At 42.5% G+C, this 21,225-nt stretch overlaps 1 protein-coding gene across 6 annotated transcripts in view; it reads left to right on the top strand.

Moving 5' to 3' along the window:
- Positions 1-21,225, top strand: part of LOC147012078 (voltage-dependent T-type calcium channel subunit alpha-1G-like) — a 283,844-nt gene that overhangs the window by 104,350 nt on the left and 158,269 nt on the right. For all 6 annotated transcript variants that reach the window (XM_085858268.1, XM_085858266.1, XM_085858267.1 and 3 more), the window contains exons 7-10: positions 17,876-18,140; positions 19,021-19,113; positions 19,424-20,105; positions 20,808-20,945. In XM_085858268.1, coding sequence (XP_085714394.1) covers positions 17,876-18,140; positions 19,021-19,113; positions 19,424-20,105; positions 20,808-20,945 — 1,178 coding nt within the window. The remainder of the gene's footprint in view (positions 1-17,875; positions 18,141-19,020; positions 19,114-19,423; positions 20,106-20,807; positions 20,946-21,225) is intronic.

The following is a 21,225-nucleotide window of genomic DNA, read 5'->3' as shown; positions in this document are numbered from 1 at the left end:
TCGTAGGTCAGTCACATGGTTCGTCAGCTATATTGTATTGAAAATTCATGGTTTTTAAAATTTTCTTCTCTGAAACGGCTGAACAGATTGAGTCAGAACTTTACACACACGTTATCCAAGACATGAGTGTACAAGTTTATTCGTGACTAATTGATGTCTCATGGTTTGGTGGCCATATTGAATTTACCCTAAAACCTTCAAGAATCTTCTCCAGAACGGCTGGACAGACCGAGGGAAACTTCACACACATATTCTCCAAGACTAGAGGATACAAGATTGTTAATGAATAATTGATAGGTCACATGGTTTGCAAGCCATATTGGATTGAAGGGAAATATTAAATAATGTTTACTCTGGAACTGTTGCATCGATCAACGTCAAACTTCAAAATTATGATCAAGTCTACATGGGGAATGTATGTTTTAAGTTTCAGCCTGATCGGCTACAAAGTGTGGCAGCAGAATTATTTAATTGTTTGAATCTGAGACCTTTTCGAATTTTTTTTTTGAATAAGGTTCACTTGGCTGTGCCTGTATGCATTTGAGGGTACTGGAATAGCAATTCAATTGATACCGATGATGACTCCAGGAAAAGTGTCAACTGTGTACATAATAAATAGATGAAACGTAGCCCGTTCCTCGGTCCATAACTTGTGAATCCCACATCATAGAGAAATGTGTGGGGCCTCATTAGACTAAGAGGAATTCCGCTTTACCCTCTGCACCCATGGTGTTAACACTTATTACTTTGTGTTCAGGTTATTTAAACACCAATTCAATTGATACCGTCTATGTATTCAGGAAAAAGGGCTAACTGCCTACGTAATAAATAGATTGAATGTGGCGTGTTACTCGGTCCATAACTTATCAATCCCGCATAGTAGAGATACGGGTGAGGGGCTTTGTATTGCTCGGGGGAGTTCCAGTTTACCCTGTGGACCCATGGTGACATTTATTACTTCGTGTTCAGGTTATTTAAACACCAATTGGATTGATACCGACAATGTATTCTGGAAAAAGGGTGAACTGCGTACATAATAAATAGATGGAACATGGCTTGTAACTTGGTCTGTAACTCGTCAATCCCGTGTTGTATCAAAGACGTCTTGGTGCCTGGTCATCACTGCCAGCAGTTATAAAGTGGCAGTTCTAGTTATTATTGTCATCAGCCTATAATGATAATTTATACCCCCACCATATTGGAAACTTTTCTCTGAATACATTTTGAAAAATAGGACCACTGGGCCTGTAGCTTATCTGGGCCCTGGAATAATAGTGGAACCCAAATTTGGAAGCATTCTGACTCATGGATCTGGACAGGAATATTTTTGAAAGAATTTATGTGATTTTCCCAAAATGTACTAAATCTGCCGTTTTGATCCACTTCCGGTCATGTAATCAGTATGACCTCCGCAATTTAACATCACAACTCTGTCCTAATGTCACACAAATGTGGTAGCATTCTGACTTGTGGGTCTGGAGAAGAAGACTTTTGAAAGAATTTATGCGATTTTCAGAAAAGTTGGCAAACTCGGCCATTTTAACACGCTTCCGGTCATGTGAGCCTCATGACATGCAATATAATTAACATCCCTACCCTAGCCTAGTGTTGCAACCCAGATTTGGTAGCATTTTGACTGGTGGGTCGGGAGAAGAAGATTTTGGAAGGAATTTACGTGATTTTCCCAAAAATTGACTGTCAGCCATTTTGACATATTTCCGGTCATGTGATTGCCATTACCTCTACAATTTAACATCACGACCCTGTGCTAATTTAACCCAAATTTGGTAGCATTCTGACTGGTGGGTCTCGAGAAGAATATTTTTGAAGAAATTTATGATGTCGGCGAATGGACGGACTGACGATGCACGATGACAATACCTTATCTGGAATGTAAATTTCAGATAAGCTAATAATACTTATTGAAGCAGGATCAAAATGCTTATGTGGAAGATTGAAAATTTAACAGAAAGGCAGGACAGGACATCTCTCCCATGCTTCTCATATAATCATGAACAAATAGCACCAAAGTAATAGTTGCCAATACAAGCAGAAACTAGAAAGAGCAATCAGATATTGCAGAACTTTTGAATCAGATATTGCAGAACTTCAGAACCTCGCCAGAACTTTTGTGTAGTGTATTTTGTGTTGGCGTTTGTGTCAGGTCAGGTATAGGAGCATGTGCCATAACAGCAAGTCGCTGCTTCCACTTTCCGCCGGTACTCCAGGGGCCTCCGTCTGGCCTTCCCCCAGGCAGATGCCAGGCACATCCCCATCTCCTTGAGATGCTGGTCAACCTGCTGCAACCATGAGGCGCGTGGTTGGCCCATTGGCCCCTCCACTCACGAGACTCCCTCGCTGAGAGAATCTGGTGAGCAGGATCAGCGTCAGGAAAACGAGCCACATGTCCATACAGCCGCAACTGATGCTCACGGACCATGCAGGTAACAAATCTCATCCGAGTCTCTCTCAGCAACCGCTCGTTGGACACAAAATCTGACCAGTGATAGCCAAGGATTCTCCGAAGAGACCTGGTACCAAAGGAATTAAGTCTCCGTCTCAGATCCTTGGTCAGAGTCCAAGTCTCGCATCCATAGAGCAAGACTGGAAGCACCAAGGACCTGAAGACTCAGACTTTCGTCTTCCCGCACAGGTACCGGCAGCGCCACACCCCATGATCCAGTGAATCCATGACTCCCCAGGCCCGACCCAGACGTCTATTGACCTCTGACTCACAGCCAGCAGAGACATGAATATCACTGCCAAGGTAAGTGAATCTCTCCACGACCTCAACATCCTCACCACAAACAGATACAGACAGGACAGCAGCATCCAAGATGTCATTGAAAGCCTGGATCTTAGTTTTGACCGAAGAAACCCGTAATCCCAGCGGCTCCGACTCCTCATTCAGCACCTCGAGGGCCCCCAAATGTATTTCTAAAGTCTCCGCAAAGATGACTGCATCATCTGCGAAATCAGGGTCCGAGATCTTGACATTCCCAAACGATGCACCGCAGCTTGATCTTTCCGACATCCTCCCTAAAATCCAGTCTATACAAGTGCTGAAAAGTGTGGGGGCCAGTACACACCCCTGACGAACTCCAGTAACAACTGGAAATAAGTCAGAGATGGTACCACCACACTTCACAGCACTCTTAGTACCAGAGTAGAGTTCAGACATCAGATCGATCAGTTTTAGTGGCACCCCACGAAGACCAAGAATCCTCCAGAGGGCAACCCGATTCACTGAATCGAACGCTTTACAGAGATCAACATAGGCTGCAAGCAGCCCCTGCCGAAACTCTCATCTGCGTTCGGTGAGGACACGAAGAGTAAGGATACGGTCAATCGTTGACCTCTTTGGTGTAAAGCCTGACTGCTCTGGACGCTGGTGCTCAAGCAGATGGTGGCGAACCCTATCGAGAATTATCCGAGCAAAGACCTTGCCCGGCACTGAGAGCAGCATCACCCCTCGGTAGTTGTTGCAGTCTTGGCGATCACCCTTCCCTTTCCAGAGAGGGACAACAAGGCCCCTCTTCCAATCAGTTGGGATAATACCTGTGTTCCAGGCAGAGCACAAAACTGCATGCAACGACACGAGTGCAACATTTCCACCAGCCTTGAGAAGTTCAGCATGGATGCCACAGATCCCTGGAGCTTTACTCTGTTTCAACCGGTTCACCGCAGCCCGTGTTTCCACAAGCGAAGGTGGATCACAATTGATTGGAGGGTCAGCAACAGCATTGTAACACCATTGACGTCCAAATCGACAGCTGGTGGATCAGCCTGGTACAACCGCTCAAAGTAACCGGCCCAGTGGGCCTTCACTTCAGACTCCTCTGTTTTGAGCCTACCACCCTCTGCTCTAACTGCAGTGCTCCGAGGGATGGGCTTGGATGAACGCAATGCTCGAATTCCCCTGTAAGCGAGACGAGAATCACCTGTCCACAGGTGATGCTCTACCCCCTCACAGATTCCTCACACATAGGCCTCCTTGTCCACCCTTAGTGCACGTACAGTTTTACACCTCAGCTCCCTGAACAGCTCAGCTCTGCCATTCAGCCTGGCCTTGCGACTCTGGTCAATGGTATCCAGTGTCCCTTGAGAGACAAAATTCTTCTTTGCCCTGCGGTGAGTTCCAAGACATGCACCGGCAACATCAAGGACGGTGGTCTTGAAGGTAATCCATAACTCTTCAGGACCCCCCAAAGCACCCAGATACCCCAAATGTCCACTCAGCCTGTTCGCAAACTCCTCAGCTACTCTCTCATCCTTGAGCTTGCCAACATCCAGCCTAGGCTGGGATGGTACCATTCTCCAGGATTTAAGGTGCAGCTTTCGAGTTGCTACAACAAGCCGGTGGTCAGTATTGAGGAACTGAGCACTCCGGTACACCCTGCAGTTCTGGATCATCCTCCAGCGACCGTCAACGAGGACATGGTCAATCTCCTTTGACACACCGCCAGCATTGGAATACCAAGTCAAGCGATGAGCTTGTGGGCACTGAAACCATGAACCGGCCACCCTAAGTCCATGACTTCTTGCAAAGTCAAGGAACTTAGTGCGATTCTGATTCATAGTTCCTGACCCATGGGGACCAACACACGTCTCATAACCATCCCTATCAGTTCCAGTCGATGCATTGAAATCCCCCAAGACTAGAAGTGTATCTCGTCTGGGTCACTGATCAACCACAGACTCGAGCGTGGCATAGAATGTGTCCTTCACGGTGAGGTCACTTGCCTCAGTCAGAGCATAGACAGAGACCAGTGAAATGACACCTCAGGAGTGACGAATCCTTAGTCTCTTAATACGCTCGTTGACCGGTGTTACCTCAATTATCATTGGGGTCAGCTTATTGGACACAGCTACAGCAACTCCTTGAGTATGGTAACCATCAGAGCGACCAGACCAATAGTAGGTATAACCACCCACCATTATCTCACCGCAATCCGGTCTCCGAATCTCAGAGAGTGCTGCAATACCGATGTCCAAACGCTTGAGCTCAGATGATAACAGAGACAGGTGATCATCCTCTCTTAGGGATAGGACATTCCAGGCACCCACCCGAAGGGACCGCCTCAGGTTAATCCAAGGAGACCGCCGTCTGGTGGACGACACCTTAGCACCACTCCGACACACTCTCCCGCTATCTGACCCAGGGAGGTTACCCCGTGGTTTCCCTCCTTTCATCAAAGATTGGGGGTCCCAAAGGCTTTGCCCCAATCCCGTCATCTGGTGAGATGCCCTGCTAAGGGAAGCTGCACAGGAGGTACTCCCACGGAGTGGGTTTTCAGATTTTTTTGCGTTTTTGTGTTTTGCGGAATGAAGGGTTTTACAGTGGCCAGAGTGCAAATCCTGCCACCAACCTCCTAATAAAAAAGTAACCCAACTGCAGGAGGATGTCCGCAGACACAGTTGGGCACTAGATATAGATGGCCGTTGGCTCACAAGGAGCTCCGTTTGTGTACTGGTGTGTTATATAATTAATAAGAGACATAATTAGAACTGCCACTTTATAACTGCTGCCAGTGATGACCGGGTACCAAAATGTCCTGCTTGGTACAAAGATGTCTTGCTTTGAAGCAACCCCGCTTTGATTGGACACCTACCCTGACCCATGACATTTTTCATTATTATTCAATTGAATTTGGAATGGGATTAAAATAAATTTAGTTCAAATCTAATGGAAGACCAAATAGGTACAGTCCTGCATTGGAGTAATCAGAAGGAACCCAAACAAGTAAAAAGCAAAGATGAAGTCATCAGGAGGAACCTGGATCGAATTCGCATTTCAGCTGCTACTCCTCCACCCTCAGACCCATCCATGCATAGCCAAGTGAGCCTTAATCACAGAAATGAAAACAAATCAGAAAAACAAAAATAACCCTTATCAAAAAAATCAAGCAATTCTGGCTGCCAGACCATCGGATCAAGTTGAAATTTAAAACATATATTCCCCATCAATACTAGATCAGAAATATGAAGTTCCACATCGATTGATTAAGCGGTGTCAGAGAAAACATGATTTAATATTTTTCTTCAATCCAATATGGCTGCCAAACCATGTGACCTCTCAATTATTCCTCAACAAACATGTACACCCATGGCTTGGAGAACATTTGTGTGCAGTTTCCCCTCAATCTGTCCAGCCGTTCTGGAGAAGAAGATTTTTTAATGGGTTTTAGGGTAAATCCAATATGGCTGCCAAACCATTTGACCTATGACATCATATGTGTGAACCTTTTGTTCCTCATGCATTGGCGGTCATATGTATAAAGTTTTGCCTCGATCTGTTCAGCCACTTCAGAGAAGAAGATTTTTGAAGGTTAAAAAAAACAAAAAACAATATGGCTGCCAAATCACAAGACATCATGAATTTTTTTCTGTGGACCATTTTATCTTTAGAAGACCCTTAAAATTTTTCATACTGATCAGATGTAGCATTCTACATATGCAATTATGACGTCATACCGAAGGCACCTATGACGTCTTCAAAAAAAATCATACTTATTCCCCATGAGAACTTGCCATGTGCCGAGTTTCAATTTTTCCCTTGGTGTGGTTTCAGAGATATAGAGGTCCAAAGTTTTTCCATTTTTCGAACATAGCTGCCACACTGCGTGACCTGTGACATCATAATTACTATTAACGCATTCTATGTGAGTAGTCACACCTATGGTGAAAATTTTGTCTCGATCTGACAAGTGGTTGCGGAGAAAAACACAAAAGTTTTGTGCGGACAAACAAACAAACAAACAAACAAACGCAATACCCTCTCCTTCGGCGAGAGCAAAAAGATGAAGTGAAGAAAGAGAATGGTATATGCCTTTTTCAACAATGTATTGCTGGCTGCCACTGTTTCCATTTCTTTTCACCTCAAATTTCCCCCGGTTGGGTACAAGTCGAAGTGTAGCTGCAAGCACTGCAGCATAACTGCAAATGGTTTATCTTTACAGAACTCATAAATGGACTCTTCGGAACCCATTCCTTGTTTACTTTGCCCTTATATTTGCAGCACCTGAATACTTCGACTTTTTGGCAGGCAAATCTGAGCTTGAGCTTTCTGAATCCTACATCTTGAAATGAACTGTGTGGCACGACAGAATTGGAGACCTCTTGTATGTCAAATAATGATTGGTCAAACTGTGCATAACTGACCCTGATTTAACACTTGGGCAAATTGTGTGAGTGTCACACCCAGTGCAAATATCTCCACAGCATACATTATCCTTTTTGGTCCAGGTTTCTCATAAACCGACAATATAATGAGCGATTTATCCAGGCTGGCCCAAAAGTCGATTCATCGAGATTACCTTGTTTATTTTCAGCAAAATAATTGCACGTCAAAGAAAACTGAGATATAACTTGGCAAACCATTACTTTACTTACTGCAAAATTTAAATTTGCATTGCATGATCAAAATGGCATGAGATTTATCTGAAAATGGATGAAGAGTAAACTAAAGTAAGTGTTGACATTGTTTGGCTTCGTCATCCACACACATTTGACAATGATCTGCCACAGAATGACAGGTCACTCTGCATAACTCAATGTTCTTGTGAAATGATGCAAGCTCTTGTTAATTGAGGGCTTCAATTTGACTTCACATCATGCAGTAGCTCAGACATCTTTCATAATCATAGACATCATCTTTTGTAATCCCCCACAGTGAAAAAAAATCACATGTTGTCAAATTAAAGCAGTTTGCCTTGAAGGTGGCTTCATCCGTCCACCACCTGCAGTGTAACGTCATTGCATCTTCTTGTGACTGGTGTAAAAATAACACACACAAAATCAGAATCATCTTCAATTATAAAAAAAAAATTAAGGTTTGCAGTAGTACTGGCTTGTATGGTTTCACTCACAGGTCTTTCCCGAGACGTAAACTTGTGCGTGAGTTAGTTAGGTGGCTTTTGCACATCATTGGGATTTTTGTGGACACTTGAGGAATGTGTCAGAGACAAGCTGTGTGTCTCCTCATTTCTTGCTGTTCTGGATTTACCACTCTTTGGTGTGTCATCCACTGAATCTGTTCAATCAACATTCTTTCCAAGTTTGAAGTATTTGCTTGTCTGCTTAGTATTCTTGCACCAGGGGATTTCTCTTCAAAAGCTTTTGTTTTTTTTCTCCTGATATACACTCTTGTTTAAGGATAAAAAAATATCCTCCTTTGCTGAGTCAGAAGTCTCTCCATCTGTCTGATATAGACAAACAAAAATACATTATCTCAATAACTTTTTGTTATTGAAACACAAAAAAAAATTTGTTGGTGGAAAAGGATACAAAATAAATTACATTTAAACAGTCAATTACACTTTATCTTGGAAAACTTACCTTTAGGCTACCCTGAATGTCAATGGAGATGAAAAATATTTAAATGTGCATATATTTAAGGGCTTGCGGAAGACCATTTTTGTGAGTTAGCGAGAAAGAGGAAAATCACTGGAACATGATGGTGATAAAAAATTTTTTCCAACAAAGCTGTTTGAAGAGTGACTGACATGATAGTTCAGAGGTCGAGTACTCACCATTGTACTGTCTAATCTGGGTTAATTTCCCAACCCGACTATAATATGTTAATCTTGTGCTTCACAGGCAGGATGTTGCTTCATTGAATACACCCTTATTTAGAAGAACTAGTTATCTTGTCAACTAGCATTTCCTTGTGGATGTGAAATATCCCTAGAGTATATTTTGAAAAGATTGGCTCATTGTGTGCTTATGCAATGGAAAGCTAATCTTCGTGAAGACTATAGTGTTGTAATTGTCACCAGAATCCAACCAGTGTCCTGATCTAAATCCTGACGAACCAAGGTAGACCTCTGGGTGAGCTCGAGGTCAAATTGGCCACACTCACGACCCCCAATTTGTGACGGATCGTTGAAAGAGATGACACCATGTCCACCAGGAAGCCGAAACTGTCTTTGCTTTGGTTTTCGGCACACACAAAACTCTAATGAGATCTTTCGCTACAACTGGCTGTGCTTTAAAATAAGATGGGCCGAGCAATCGAACCCAAGATGAACCGGCTGCAGGTTTAAGATGGCCTCTTAACGAGGTTTGCACCAAACTCCCAATGGTTGCACGTTTAATGGGAATCAGGGTTATCCTGCTGTAACATTTAAAAACAACATTTAAATGAAATGTAATATTTAAATGTAAAATTGAAATTACATTTAAATTGCAATTTGCAAGTGGTCATTCATTGGCTTTGACACCAATACAAATTATTTTATTACTCTTATAGGCATCACAAAGCTACATATATCAAACAAACAGTTTCAAATAGAGCACCTCACCAGCATTCAAATTACATCAGATGTGGCAATAAATGCGAGCTGTTGCTCACAGCTTGCCGGGTTGATGATAGAAGACGCCATTTGCATTTTTGCCGTTGCCTACATCCCTTCCCCATTTAGAATCCTGTGCGGACACATGCAACTTGCTAGTAAGACTAAAGAAATGGACCACATACAGCCAACTTGCAGATGGTGAGAACAGGTTTTAATAATGGGGTGGAGGGTGAATGGAAGAACAAAGAGAGAACGAGAGAACGCGAGAACGCGAGAACGAGAGAACGAGAGAACAAGAACAGACAGACATATCACATTAAATCAACAATCAACCATAACCCCTTGTGTCCATGATAATTTGTTCAGCTTATCCATGACCTTACATTTTAATATGACGGAAGAGTAAGACAGAGGGAAGGACAAGACACAAATATGGTGGACATTGCTGAGGGCGAGCGAGATGGTCGCTTCCCTTTTCTGCAGGAACCAGATGGCCCGTCGTTCCTCGTTGTTGGAACCCCACAAGACATCCCATGCCCCAGTTGCTCTCTCTCTCTCTCTCTCTCTCTCTCTCTCTCTCTCTCTCTCTCTCTCTCTCTCTCTCTCTCTCTCTCTCTCTCTCTCTCTCTCTCTCTCTCTCTATCTCTATCTCTCTCTCTCTCTCTCTCTCTCTCTCTCTCTCTCTCTCTCTCTCTCTCTCTCTCTCTCTCTCTCTCTATCTCTCTCTCTCTCTCTCTCTCTCTCTCTCTCTCTCTCTCTCTCTCTCTCTCTCTCTCCTCTCTCTCTCGTGCAGAAAGCTGTTTGTCTGTATCCTTCCCGGACTCTGTCTGAACTTCCACAACTCTGGGTCTCCACAACCCCTTCAGCAACTGGTACTCGTCCTTGGGGTTGGACTGCAACTCCTTACTGAACTGTTCACGTCTGTACTATTGACCAGCGCTCTGTGCTGACTCTGCCCCTTGGCTATGCTCATCTTGCAACCATACGCCGATTGGTTATCCATGTGAACCAACTCGTACCACGACACACCCACCATTGTCATGATGTCATGTGGTTCCTCCCCTCAACGCACGTGGCAGAATGTCCTGGCCACACCCAGATAGGAACCGCTCACCCTCAATGGAGCAGTTGGAATTTGAAGAAAGGAAAACACTTAGAAAATGAATGAATGACCTAAGGGGCCAAGAAGGTGAAGGGTTGGGAAGAATGGGGGTTTAGACACATACAGAGGGGGGAGGGGATTGACTATTATTAGCTCCTAACATATTCTTCGACATGTGCCTTATCATTTTCATGTAGATACCATGTGAAACATGTACCAATAGCATAACTATTTTATATTACACCCTTTATCCCCTATCACGTTTCCGCAATAGTATTATTCAGCATCATCAACTAATAGTCAATAAAAGCATGTTTCTTTTCCCATGGCAGTGAACGCTTTTCAACTTTTAGTTGATAAAATCCATTGTATGCTGGTACCCTGGATTATTATCTAAGTTCTTTCCTTGTTTGACGGCTGGCTTCAGCAGCACCCTGCAATGGTATAGCAACCTGTCTGGGGATAATTTATTTGCTCTGCAAGTATTTGATTGGTATGGGCACCCACATCTATGCCCAACATGCGAATATTAACAAACAACAATAAATGGGGAGAGAAGATCTAGAAATGCTTGAAATTTTGTTAGTGAGAGACCTTTGAAATATACTATTCCCAATGTTGGAAGGAGTGCAGTATCTTGCACTAATAAGTGTGTGTGTCTGTCTGTCTGTCTGTCTGTCTGTCTGTCTGTGTCAGTGTCAGTCAGTGTGTCTCCTCCAAAATAATGAAACGTAGCCACATGAAACATTGCATGCATACTAAGGGAACTCCAAGGGAGTGCAAGAGTGAAAATTGGGTGTTTGGGATCATTTAAACACCCCTTTTGAAGATATAATTAATGGCCTTATTTAATTATCCTGTATCAAAGGTCATCCTTGCTCACCCCTCTGTCAACTTGTTGGGGTCTTAATTCACCACTTTTTTCGGTCTGCTCAACAATGATTTGAAACAGGCGCAACGATTTCTTCACAATTAAGTTTTTGTTTCAATATCCTCACTCATCTATCTATAATTCCAGCAATGTGTGTGTGTGTGTGTGTGTGTGTGTGTGTGTGTGTGTGTGTGTGTGTGTGTGTGTGTGTGTGTGTGTCTGTGACCGCTGTTTCTCGACAACCACTGGTCTGATCTAATTGAAACTTGCCAGGTATATTGCTGGGGACCTGAGTATGTGCCTTTTCAAGGTTTGATATTAATCGGACAGCGCTTCCCAAGTTATGGCCATTTATTTACCAACCAATGACAGGACACGCTGCATAGGTGTGGCCAATGGGGAAGAGATGCAACTTGTAAGAGATCCTCTCTCTCTCTCTCTCTCTCTCTCTCTCTCTCTCTCTCTCTCTCTCTCTCTCTCTCTCTCTCTCTCTCTCTCTCTCTCTCTCTCTCTCTCTCTCTCTCTCTCTCTCTCTCTCTCTCTCTCTGTCTGTCTCTCTCTCACTCTGTCTCTCTCTCTCTCTCACTCTCTCTCTCTCTCTCTCTCTCTCTCTCTCTCTCTCTCTCTCTCTCTCTCTCTCTCTCTCTCTCTCTCTCTCTCTATCCCACCATTCTCTCTCCCACCCCTTTCCCTCCCACCCCTATCCCTCTCTCTCTCTCTCTCTCTCACTCTCTCCCAACCTTCTCCCTCTCTCCCCATGCTCCCCCAACCCTCCCATTCTGTTAAGGGGACTGTTAATGACTGACAGTTTAGTTGAATTTGCCAGGTAGATAGCATGGGTTTTATATGCTCCTGCCCGGTTTTATATAGAACCTGGCGGTTAAAAAGAAAATTTTGCTGTTTGGGCATGTTTTATCACCCTTCCCTTCCCCTCACGCTGCTTTACCATTCCCTTGCGTTGCCTTCACTTCCCCTCCCCTCACCAACTTCCCTTCCCTTTCCTTCACACTGTTTTCCCTTCCCCTCAAACCATATTCCCTTTCCTTCACACTGTTTTCCCTTCCCCTCATGCTGCCTTCCCTCCTTCCCCTCACGCTTATCCCCTCCCAAACTCCTTCCCCCTCCCCACTACCCCCTCCTGCTTCTCTCCCCCATCCTCCTTGCTCCCACCCCACCCCCACTCCCAGAGTATATAGTGAGGTTTGGTGAGGCATCACTCTCCCCATCCTCCCACTTTCCTCCCTCTTCCCACCCTTCCTAGCTCCCCCTTTCTCACCTGCTCCTAGCTACCCCACCCCTCCTGCGCCTTCCTCCTCTCTCTCCCTCCCCTCCCCCTCTCCTCCTCCCTCATTTCTCTCTTTCCCCCTCCCTCCTCTGTCTTCCTAACCTCCCTCCTCTCTCTCTCCCTCCCTGATCTTTCTCCCCCCCCTTAATATTCCCGTCAGCAAAGCAACGGGTTGTATCTGCTAGTATAATAATATGTCACAGTTCTGGGCTGGGAGCTTTGACAGTGAATTCTCATACAAAGGCTTTGTGAATGCTGAGCAGCTGTACCATGTGACAGTGCATTGCTTTTGCTTGCTGTGTTTACTAATCCATCAAATTATACACTTGGCTATTGGTCTAAAGCTTCTGCAGTACATGCTCTCCATGTGCAATGAGAAGCGTTTTTGTAAGAAACCAATTCATTTTTATTTTATATTATTTGTGTAAACTTGCGTGTATGTAATTGGCTGGTGTTTTAAGGTTATTTCACTAAAAGTTTGCCATGGTCGTTTGTCACCAAAATAGCTGCATAAGGCATTTTGTGTGCAATTTTTATTTTCTTGTTGGGCTTCTCAGGTGTACAAATGCCTTTATGGAGCTTCATAATTTACAAAATGTTTAATATTACCTTAATTATCTGGAAGTATAACAAGAAGAAGGATCAACATAAAATTAACTAGCATCCGTTGAAGACAAAGTCTTCGATATCCCCCGCCATAGTAAATGAGGATTAGCAAACATATTCCCTAAGTGTGTGCAATATGTATGTGAAGTTTCCTCTTGATCTGACCAGCCGTTCTGGAGAAGATGTTTGAAGGTTTTAGGATAAATTCAATATGGCCACCAAACCATGTGACATCAATTAGAAATTAACAAACTTCTGAAAGGATCTCTTGGGGAAAGTGTATGTGAAATTTTGCCTCAATCTGTCCAGCCGTTCTGGAGAAGAAGATTTTTAAAATTTATTAATTTTCAATGCAAGATGGCTGACGAACCATGTGACCTATGACATCATAAATTTACATTCTGCCTCCAATCCTCCAGTGGAATACGTGTGTGAAGTTTTGTGTTAATCGGATGAGGTGTGTTTTTCTATCCAAGATGGCCGCCAAACCATGTGACTTGTGATGTCATAATTTTTACGATGTATGCAGACATGATGGAAGATGATAGTTGCAAATTTTCGCTTCGTTAGGTTATGTGATTCCAGAGAAAACATTATTTAATATTTTTCTTGAATCCAACATGGCTACCAAACCATGTGACCTATCAGTTAGAAAATATCAAAAGGCACCAGTTCAACACTTGTTTGATATGTGTACCAAATTTCGTAAATATATCTTCAGGGGATTTGTAGTTAAGCTCCGGAAACGAAATGTGATGGACGGACAGACGGATGGACGGACGGAACCCATTTCTATATCCCCCGCAAACTTCGTTGGTTGGCGGGGGATAATAAACAATAGAAAACTAGAACGGCACTCATAGAGAGTGTAGTCTCGCCTCGTGCGTTCATTCTGAACAGAAATACCATCGTTAACTGAACCCACCACTATTATGTTATTATGGCCCACATACCCATATCTTCCATGCACTCCATGTCACATAGTTTCTTGGCAAGGGTGATTAACGTCATAAATTTAATTATTTACTCACATCTAGTCATAGATCAGATATATGAAGTTTCAGATAAGAATTTCAATTCAACCAATTATGGCTGGAATACCACTTCTCCAATGGCATCATTGTTGTCATGCTATATACCCCATGGAGAATTGATGACATATGTCAAGTTTCACCCCTTTTCGTTCAGTGGTTTTGGAGAAAATGATGTCCATTTTTTCCCCCTTTAATCCAATATGGCTGCCACACCATGTGACCTATGATGTCATAAGTTTTATCACTCACTCACATCAAGTCATTGATTAGACATATGAAGTTTCAGATTTTTCGGATAAAGATTTCGATTCAACCAATTATGGCTGGAACACCACTACACCGATGATGTCATCATTATCAACTGATATACCACATGGGGAGTTGTTGACATTTGCCACATTTCAATTTTTTTCATTGAGTGGTTTCATAGATGTCCAATTTTTTTCCCTTTAATCAAATATGCCTGCCATAGCATGTGATCTATGATGTCGGAGTTATCTATAAAATATTCTCTTTGGGGAGTCTCTCCCCGATGTTTGAAGTTTCACATCGATCAGACAAGCAGTTGCAGAATTTTTGTTTTTGTTTTTTGAAGCGAAAATATATCGATGTGGACACACACAGACAAATACAGATGGGGCAATACAATAGTCTTGCAACCTCTTCGGGGTGAGATCAATAAAAGACAAACGAGCAAAGTAACACAACGACAGTAGTATGCAACATGCATAAATGGCCTCACCAATCACTGCTGGCATAGAAAATCAAATCAAAATTGCAATGAAGTAAACTACAAGCAAATAGATCAGCAGTGCATATAAACAGCAATGACCAAGGAAGGAGACAAATAAAACTTAGCATGCTTCAAGGAGGAAAAGAGAAATCCAAGTCAGCATATTTTCCATCAGACTGCTTCCTTGCACCGAGCTGACATGGTACAAAGATTATGCTGAAAATCTTGTGCAGATATTAGCTGGCTTGTCTATACTCATTGCTGACTAAAGGACCTTGTATCCTTTCAAGCCCCAGATTACTTGGAGAAATGACTGTGGCTGTTTGCCTCTCACAGCCAAAGGATAGAGCAGAGCATATTATGATGAATATATTGAATGGAGATACATACAGTACATCATTGTTAAGGACTTTTAATCTTTGGAATTGCATCCGCCTAATTTAGATTTTCCATGCTTTTGGATTATCAAACTAGTTTAGTGGAGACATGAAAGACAAAAAGGAGTAGGAAGTATTTTGTTTGGTAGTAGATTGTAGATTACAATTCTGATCATCTATCTATAATTCCAGCAATCTGTGTGCGTGTGTGTGTGTGTGTGTGTGTGTGTGTGTGTGTGTGTGTGTGTGTGTGTGTGTGTGTGTGTGTGTGTGTGTGTGTGTGACCGCTGTTTCTCGACAACCACTGGTCCGATCTAATTGAAACTTGCCAGGTATATTGCTGGGGACCTGAGTATGTGCCTTTTCAAGGTTTGATATTAATCGGACAAGTGGTTCCCAAGTTATGGCCATTTATTTAACAAACCAATGGCAAGACACGTTGTTGCATGGGTGTGGCCGATGGGGAAGGGAAGCACAGCCGCGTTCCCCATTACGGGTTACAACGTACGGGCTTCCGGATAATGATGACTTCGTGTATTCTAATAATTTCTCGATTTCTTATGCGCATTTATAGATAAACACAATGGCCCAAGTTATGATCGTTTTCATATTAGACGGTGTATAAATTTCGGGAACATCAGAGTGCTGGTATGCTCCGAACCAGGAAGTAAATTATTTTTTTGCACGTTTTTTTTTCGTGTATTCTCATAATTTCTCGATTTCTTATGCGCATTTATAGATAAACACAATGCCCCAAGTTATGATCGTTTTCATATTAGACGGTGCATAAATTTGGAGAACATCAGAGTTAGCTGGTATGCTCCGAAGCAGAAAGTAAATTATTTTTTGCACGTTTTTTTTCTCCTCTTTCCTCTTCTCTTTGTGTTTTTCCTTGCGATGACATTGGGAAAAGGCAAAATACGTTGGCGCTAATTGAATAATTGGCCATTAAGAATAAATTGCGAATAATCGTAACTGCCATATGCGAACTTCCGGACAGTGAGGACTTCACTTCCGGAGAGTGACGATTACTGTATTCTTTCTCGATTCTTTCTTTCTCGATTTCGGTACTTTCTCGATTTCTTTCTCATTTTCTTCAACCCAATACCCCAATCCAGTCAGTGACGATTACTGTATTCTTTCTCGATTTTTTTTCTTGATTTATCGACTTACTGTATTCTTTCTTTCTCGATTTCTGTACTTTCTCGATTTTATTAAACACAATGCCCCAATCCAATCGTCGTTTACGAGAGCAAAGGAACGGCCTGTGTGGTTGTTTCTGGCACGCGGTTTGAAAGTTGTTTTTTTTTGCATGTATGGCCACGCACGTACGGGCACGTGAGAGCGAAGGAACGGCCTGTGTATTTGTTTCTGGCATGCGGTTTGAAAGTTTTTTGTTTTGTTTTGTTTGCACCTACGGGCACGCACCTACGGGCATGCACTAGTCTATCTATAATTCCAGCAGTGTGTGTGTGTGTGTGTGTGTGTGTGTGTGTGTGTGTGTGTGTGTGTGTGTGTGTGTGTGTGTGTGTGTGTGTGTGTGTGTGTGTGTGTGTGTGTGTGTGTGTGTGTGTGTGTGTGTGTGTGTGTGTGTGTGAGACCGCTGTTTCTCGACAACCTCTGGTCCGATCTAATTGAAACTTGCCAGAAATATTGCTGGGGATCTGAGGATGTGCCTTTTCAAGGTTTGATATTAATTGGACAAGTGCTTCCCAAGTTATGGCCATTTATTTACCAAACCAATGGCAAGACACGTTGTTGCGTGGGCGTGGCCGATGGAGAAGGGAAGCACAGCCACGTTCCCCATAACGGGTTACAACGAACGGGCTTCCGGAGAGTGATGACTTCGTGTATTCTAATAATTTCTCCATTTCTTATGCGCATTTATAGATAAACACAATGGCCCAAGTTATGATCGTTTTCATATTAGACGGTGTATAAATTTCGGGAACATCAGAGTGCTGGTATGCTCCGAACCAGGAAGTACATTTTTTTTCTCTCTTCTCTTCTCTTTTTGTTTTTCCTTGCCACGACATTGCGAAAAGGTAAAATACGTTGGCGCTAATTGAATAATTGGGTATTAAAAATAAATTGCGAATAATCGTAACTGCGAATAATATCGAACTTCCGGGTCACGCACGTACGGGCACGTGAGAGCGAAGAAACGGCCTGTGTGGTTTATTTATTTATTTATTATTATTATTATTATTATTATTATTATTATTTTTTTTTTTTTTTTTTTTTTACGGGCACGTACTAGTTTATACAATGACAAACAAAACCCTTATTTAAAAGTTGGGTTCACAGTGAAAGTTTATATAATGGTGGAAGAGCATTTTGTGTCAATCGATTGTTGGAGAGTTACATGATAATGGAGGCACAGGTCCAAATATTTGTCGTAGTTGTATAGCCCTACATTATAACAACATAATAGAACTTGCCTGAGCTTATTTTACTTACATCAACAGCATATGCTTTCTCTCTACCACTAAGCAGTCAATCTCTTCGAACTTTCCACATTTGCCTCTGCACTACTTGTATATTCAATGTTTTTTTCTTGCCCACTGACAGGATACACAACACCAGCCTCTCACACTACTACCAAACGGAGGAGGATGATGATTCCCCGTTTATCTGCTCTCTTTCTGGAGACACCGGAATGCGTCACTGTTCTGAGCTTGTGGCCATGAACACATCCACTCTTAATGATGTGGATGTCGACCAAAACATGATGTGGAGTGGTTTTTACAATGAATGTCGTACCAGCGATAGCAACCCGTTTAAAGGCACGATCAACTTTGACAACATTGCCTATGCATGGGTTGCAATCTTCCAGGTAGCCTTAAGTACCATCAGTTTTCATTGCTTTGTTTTTTTCTTCATCATTTTGTTCGCCCAAAACTTGGTTCAACTTTTATCTGAACTTAAAGTAGTTGTTCATTGATATTGATAGTTGTTTGAACTTAAAGAATACATCATACTTGTATAAACATTTTTTAACATCTGAAAATAACCACAAAGCATCTTTAGATTGTGGCGATAATTCTAGCAGGGTGATTTGTACAGCATCCAGAACATGTACAAAACATATATTTTGATCCAAAAAATGATGTCCATTTTTAAAAGAGCCCCCCAAAAATATTTTTCTACTCATAATGTAGCCTCATGGAAGAATGAGACAGAGGTTAAAAACAGTAATGTATTGCTAGTGGTGCCACAGATAGACACAGCAAGCAAGGGAAAGAATAACAGCAAATGAGGATGGAGAGGGGGGAAGGAAAAAGGATAACCTGCACATAAGAGTGCTGATTGTATTAGGTGGAGTTAGTTTGGGTAGAAGAGATCACTGGTGAGGATGAAGAGGGAGGGGCGGGGGTGACATGAGATGGTGGTATATATCACTTGCTTGAAACCCTGAAAGAGAGGGGGATTGCAGCAGGAGAGCTGTTACATTGCCTAGAACTGCATTATCGAGATGTGTTCGGTCGTAATCTGTGACGTCTTCAGTGTTAAACAATAATGAAAGATATATATATTTATATATATATATATATATATATATATATATATATATATATATATATATATATATATATATATATGTATTTCCTCATATAATTAGGATTGCAATTATCTTCTTATTCTGCTACAACAGCGCCGGGTTACCAATTATGTGCTGTTAATGCCTTTCTTATTCTGCAACTCTGTCTCTGCAGGTTATCACACTTGAAGGCTGGGTGGATATAATGTACTTTGTTATGGATGCCCACTCTTTCTATGATTTCATCTACTTCATATTTCTTATAATTGTAAGTGGAAATTAAAGTATTTTATTGTTTAATGAATAACCTTTTCCACCTGCTCATCATTTATAGAACATAATTCCATAATTTATCCAATAGGCTTAGAAATTGCTTCAAAGTGTGCTTCTGAAATAGTCATGTAAATTGGTTCTTTGATTTGATGAGCATGATTCCCTGGTGGATAAGCACGATGTATCGGATGCTAAATGTATGCCTGGTTAATTGTCGAATAACAGAATATGAAGCAAGTCCTTTTAATAGTGCTGATGTGTACTTCAGCCAGTACGCCTTTATTCCTGTTCTTCCGGCACCACAGATTGGCTCATTTTTCATGATCAATCTCTGCCTGGTGGTCATTGCAAGTCAGTTTGCGGAAACAAAACAGCGAGAGAACCAGCTTATGGAGGAGCAACGAGCTCGCTTTCGTTCAACTGAAAGTACTCTGGCAAGCTTCTCAGAGCCGGGCACCTGCTATGATGAGATCTTCAAGTACATTGACCGCCTAAGGAAGAGGAGCTGCCACCTGATTGTCCGGGCCTATCGTAGTTGTGAGGATGGAGGTAATGGGTCTGAGCATATGGGAGCGCACCGACACAGTTCACGTAAAATTCCACACGTTCATCACCCAATTCACCACCACCACCATCACCACCACCACTACCATCTGGGTTCTAGTACTCTTGAAATGATTGGAGAGGATTCTCAAGGAGCTTTGTACACTCGTGGGCAAGCTTCAGCAAGGCGACTTGGTCTCCCGGAATCGGCACCAGGTGTATGTGACTCGATGCATAGTGTTTATCACAGTGGCTGCCACATTAATGCCACTCCTCAGCTGTGCCTCACAAGATCAGTTCCTTCAGCCAATTATTCACCAGCGGTACATTCAGCTGACCCACTACCTGTTCTTGGACCTGGTTGTGCTAAGGACTATCCTTCCCTGAAGGAATGCAAGAAACTGGACCCAGATGTGGCAGCAGCTCGCTTCACTCGGTCACAAAGTAAGTTGCATTTCATCTTTTAATTTGATTTGTATTGTAATGGAGCTGTTTATATAACCTCCAAGCCTTCTTGTGTAAGATCTGATTCTCAACAGAATCTAATCCAAATAAAACTACTCTCAAATATAGTCTTCACAAGATGCACTGCATCCTGAAGCATGTCATATTTGGGAGGATGCTAAGCAGGTGAATAAGCCTGGTGTTAGCTTAATGGTTAAGGTCTGAGGGTTTTGGATTTGAGCTCCTGTTGGTCATTGAATTTACATCAGGTGAGGTTGATTCAGCCTGTAATCCTTCTGAGGTTGGCAAAATGAGTGCCAGTGTACTGGTAATAAATGGCATTGCATCAGCAGCACATCCGTGCCCCAGAAAATAATACAATCATAAGCCACAGGCTGCATCTCATAGATAGCTAGCAGGTGATTTGTATGTCAACAATCCTGTTATATATTATGTAAGAATACACTTTGGGACAGTATCTTGGCCAAATGGATTGAGTCTTGTGTCGATTGTTGTTTCCGGTTTGTCGAGTTTATCTTCTGGCTCTTGAGCACTATTTCTGATCTATAATCAATATGATAGATTCTGCTTTGTTGACTCCAGTTAATTGATGACTGACACAATATGCTCCTTATCTGCATCTTGCATTTCTTGCCAAAACCTATATTTTGAAGTTCTCAGTGCAAACAATTTCCACCATAGGTACACAGGATATGACTGGTCCAGCAATGACATTTACTGTATCAGAGACTCGGAATGAGGTGCCCTCCTGCAAGGTGGAAGGCTGCCCACTTTGTGCAGAGGAAGTGAATAACATGGACATATTGATGGATGAGCATGGTACGACATTGTTTCATCCTTTATTTTTATTCTGAATTCTATAGAGTAAGAGGATAGCTCAGGTGTGTGTGTGTGTGTGTGTGTGTGTGTGTGTGTGTGTGTGTGTGTGTGTGTGTGTGTGTGTCCACAGTACCACGGTCCCATCTTGTATGAAATAACATCCTATCCCAGTAAGTTGCCAGTCCTTTAGCACAATGATAGTGCCACCTCAAGAAGGTGACTAGCATGACCTCCACAACTATTTGGAATTTGGCCAGGTGGCTGCCACAATGGCCTACTC

This window comes from Eptatretus burgeri, chromosome 15 (assembly GCF_056783735.1).
Source record: "Eptatretus burgeri isolate ZD-2024b chromosome 15, Ebu_testis_v1, whole genome shotgun sequence".
Classification (NCBI taxonomy): domain Eukaryota; kingdom Metazoa; phylum Chordata; class Myxini; order Myxiniformes; family Myxinidae; genus Eptatretus; species Eptatretus burgeri.
The sequence above is the reverse complement of the archived record's forward strand: the minus strand, read 5'-3'. Positions and strand labels throughout refer to the sequence as shown.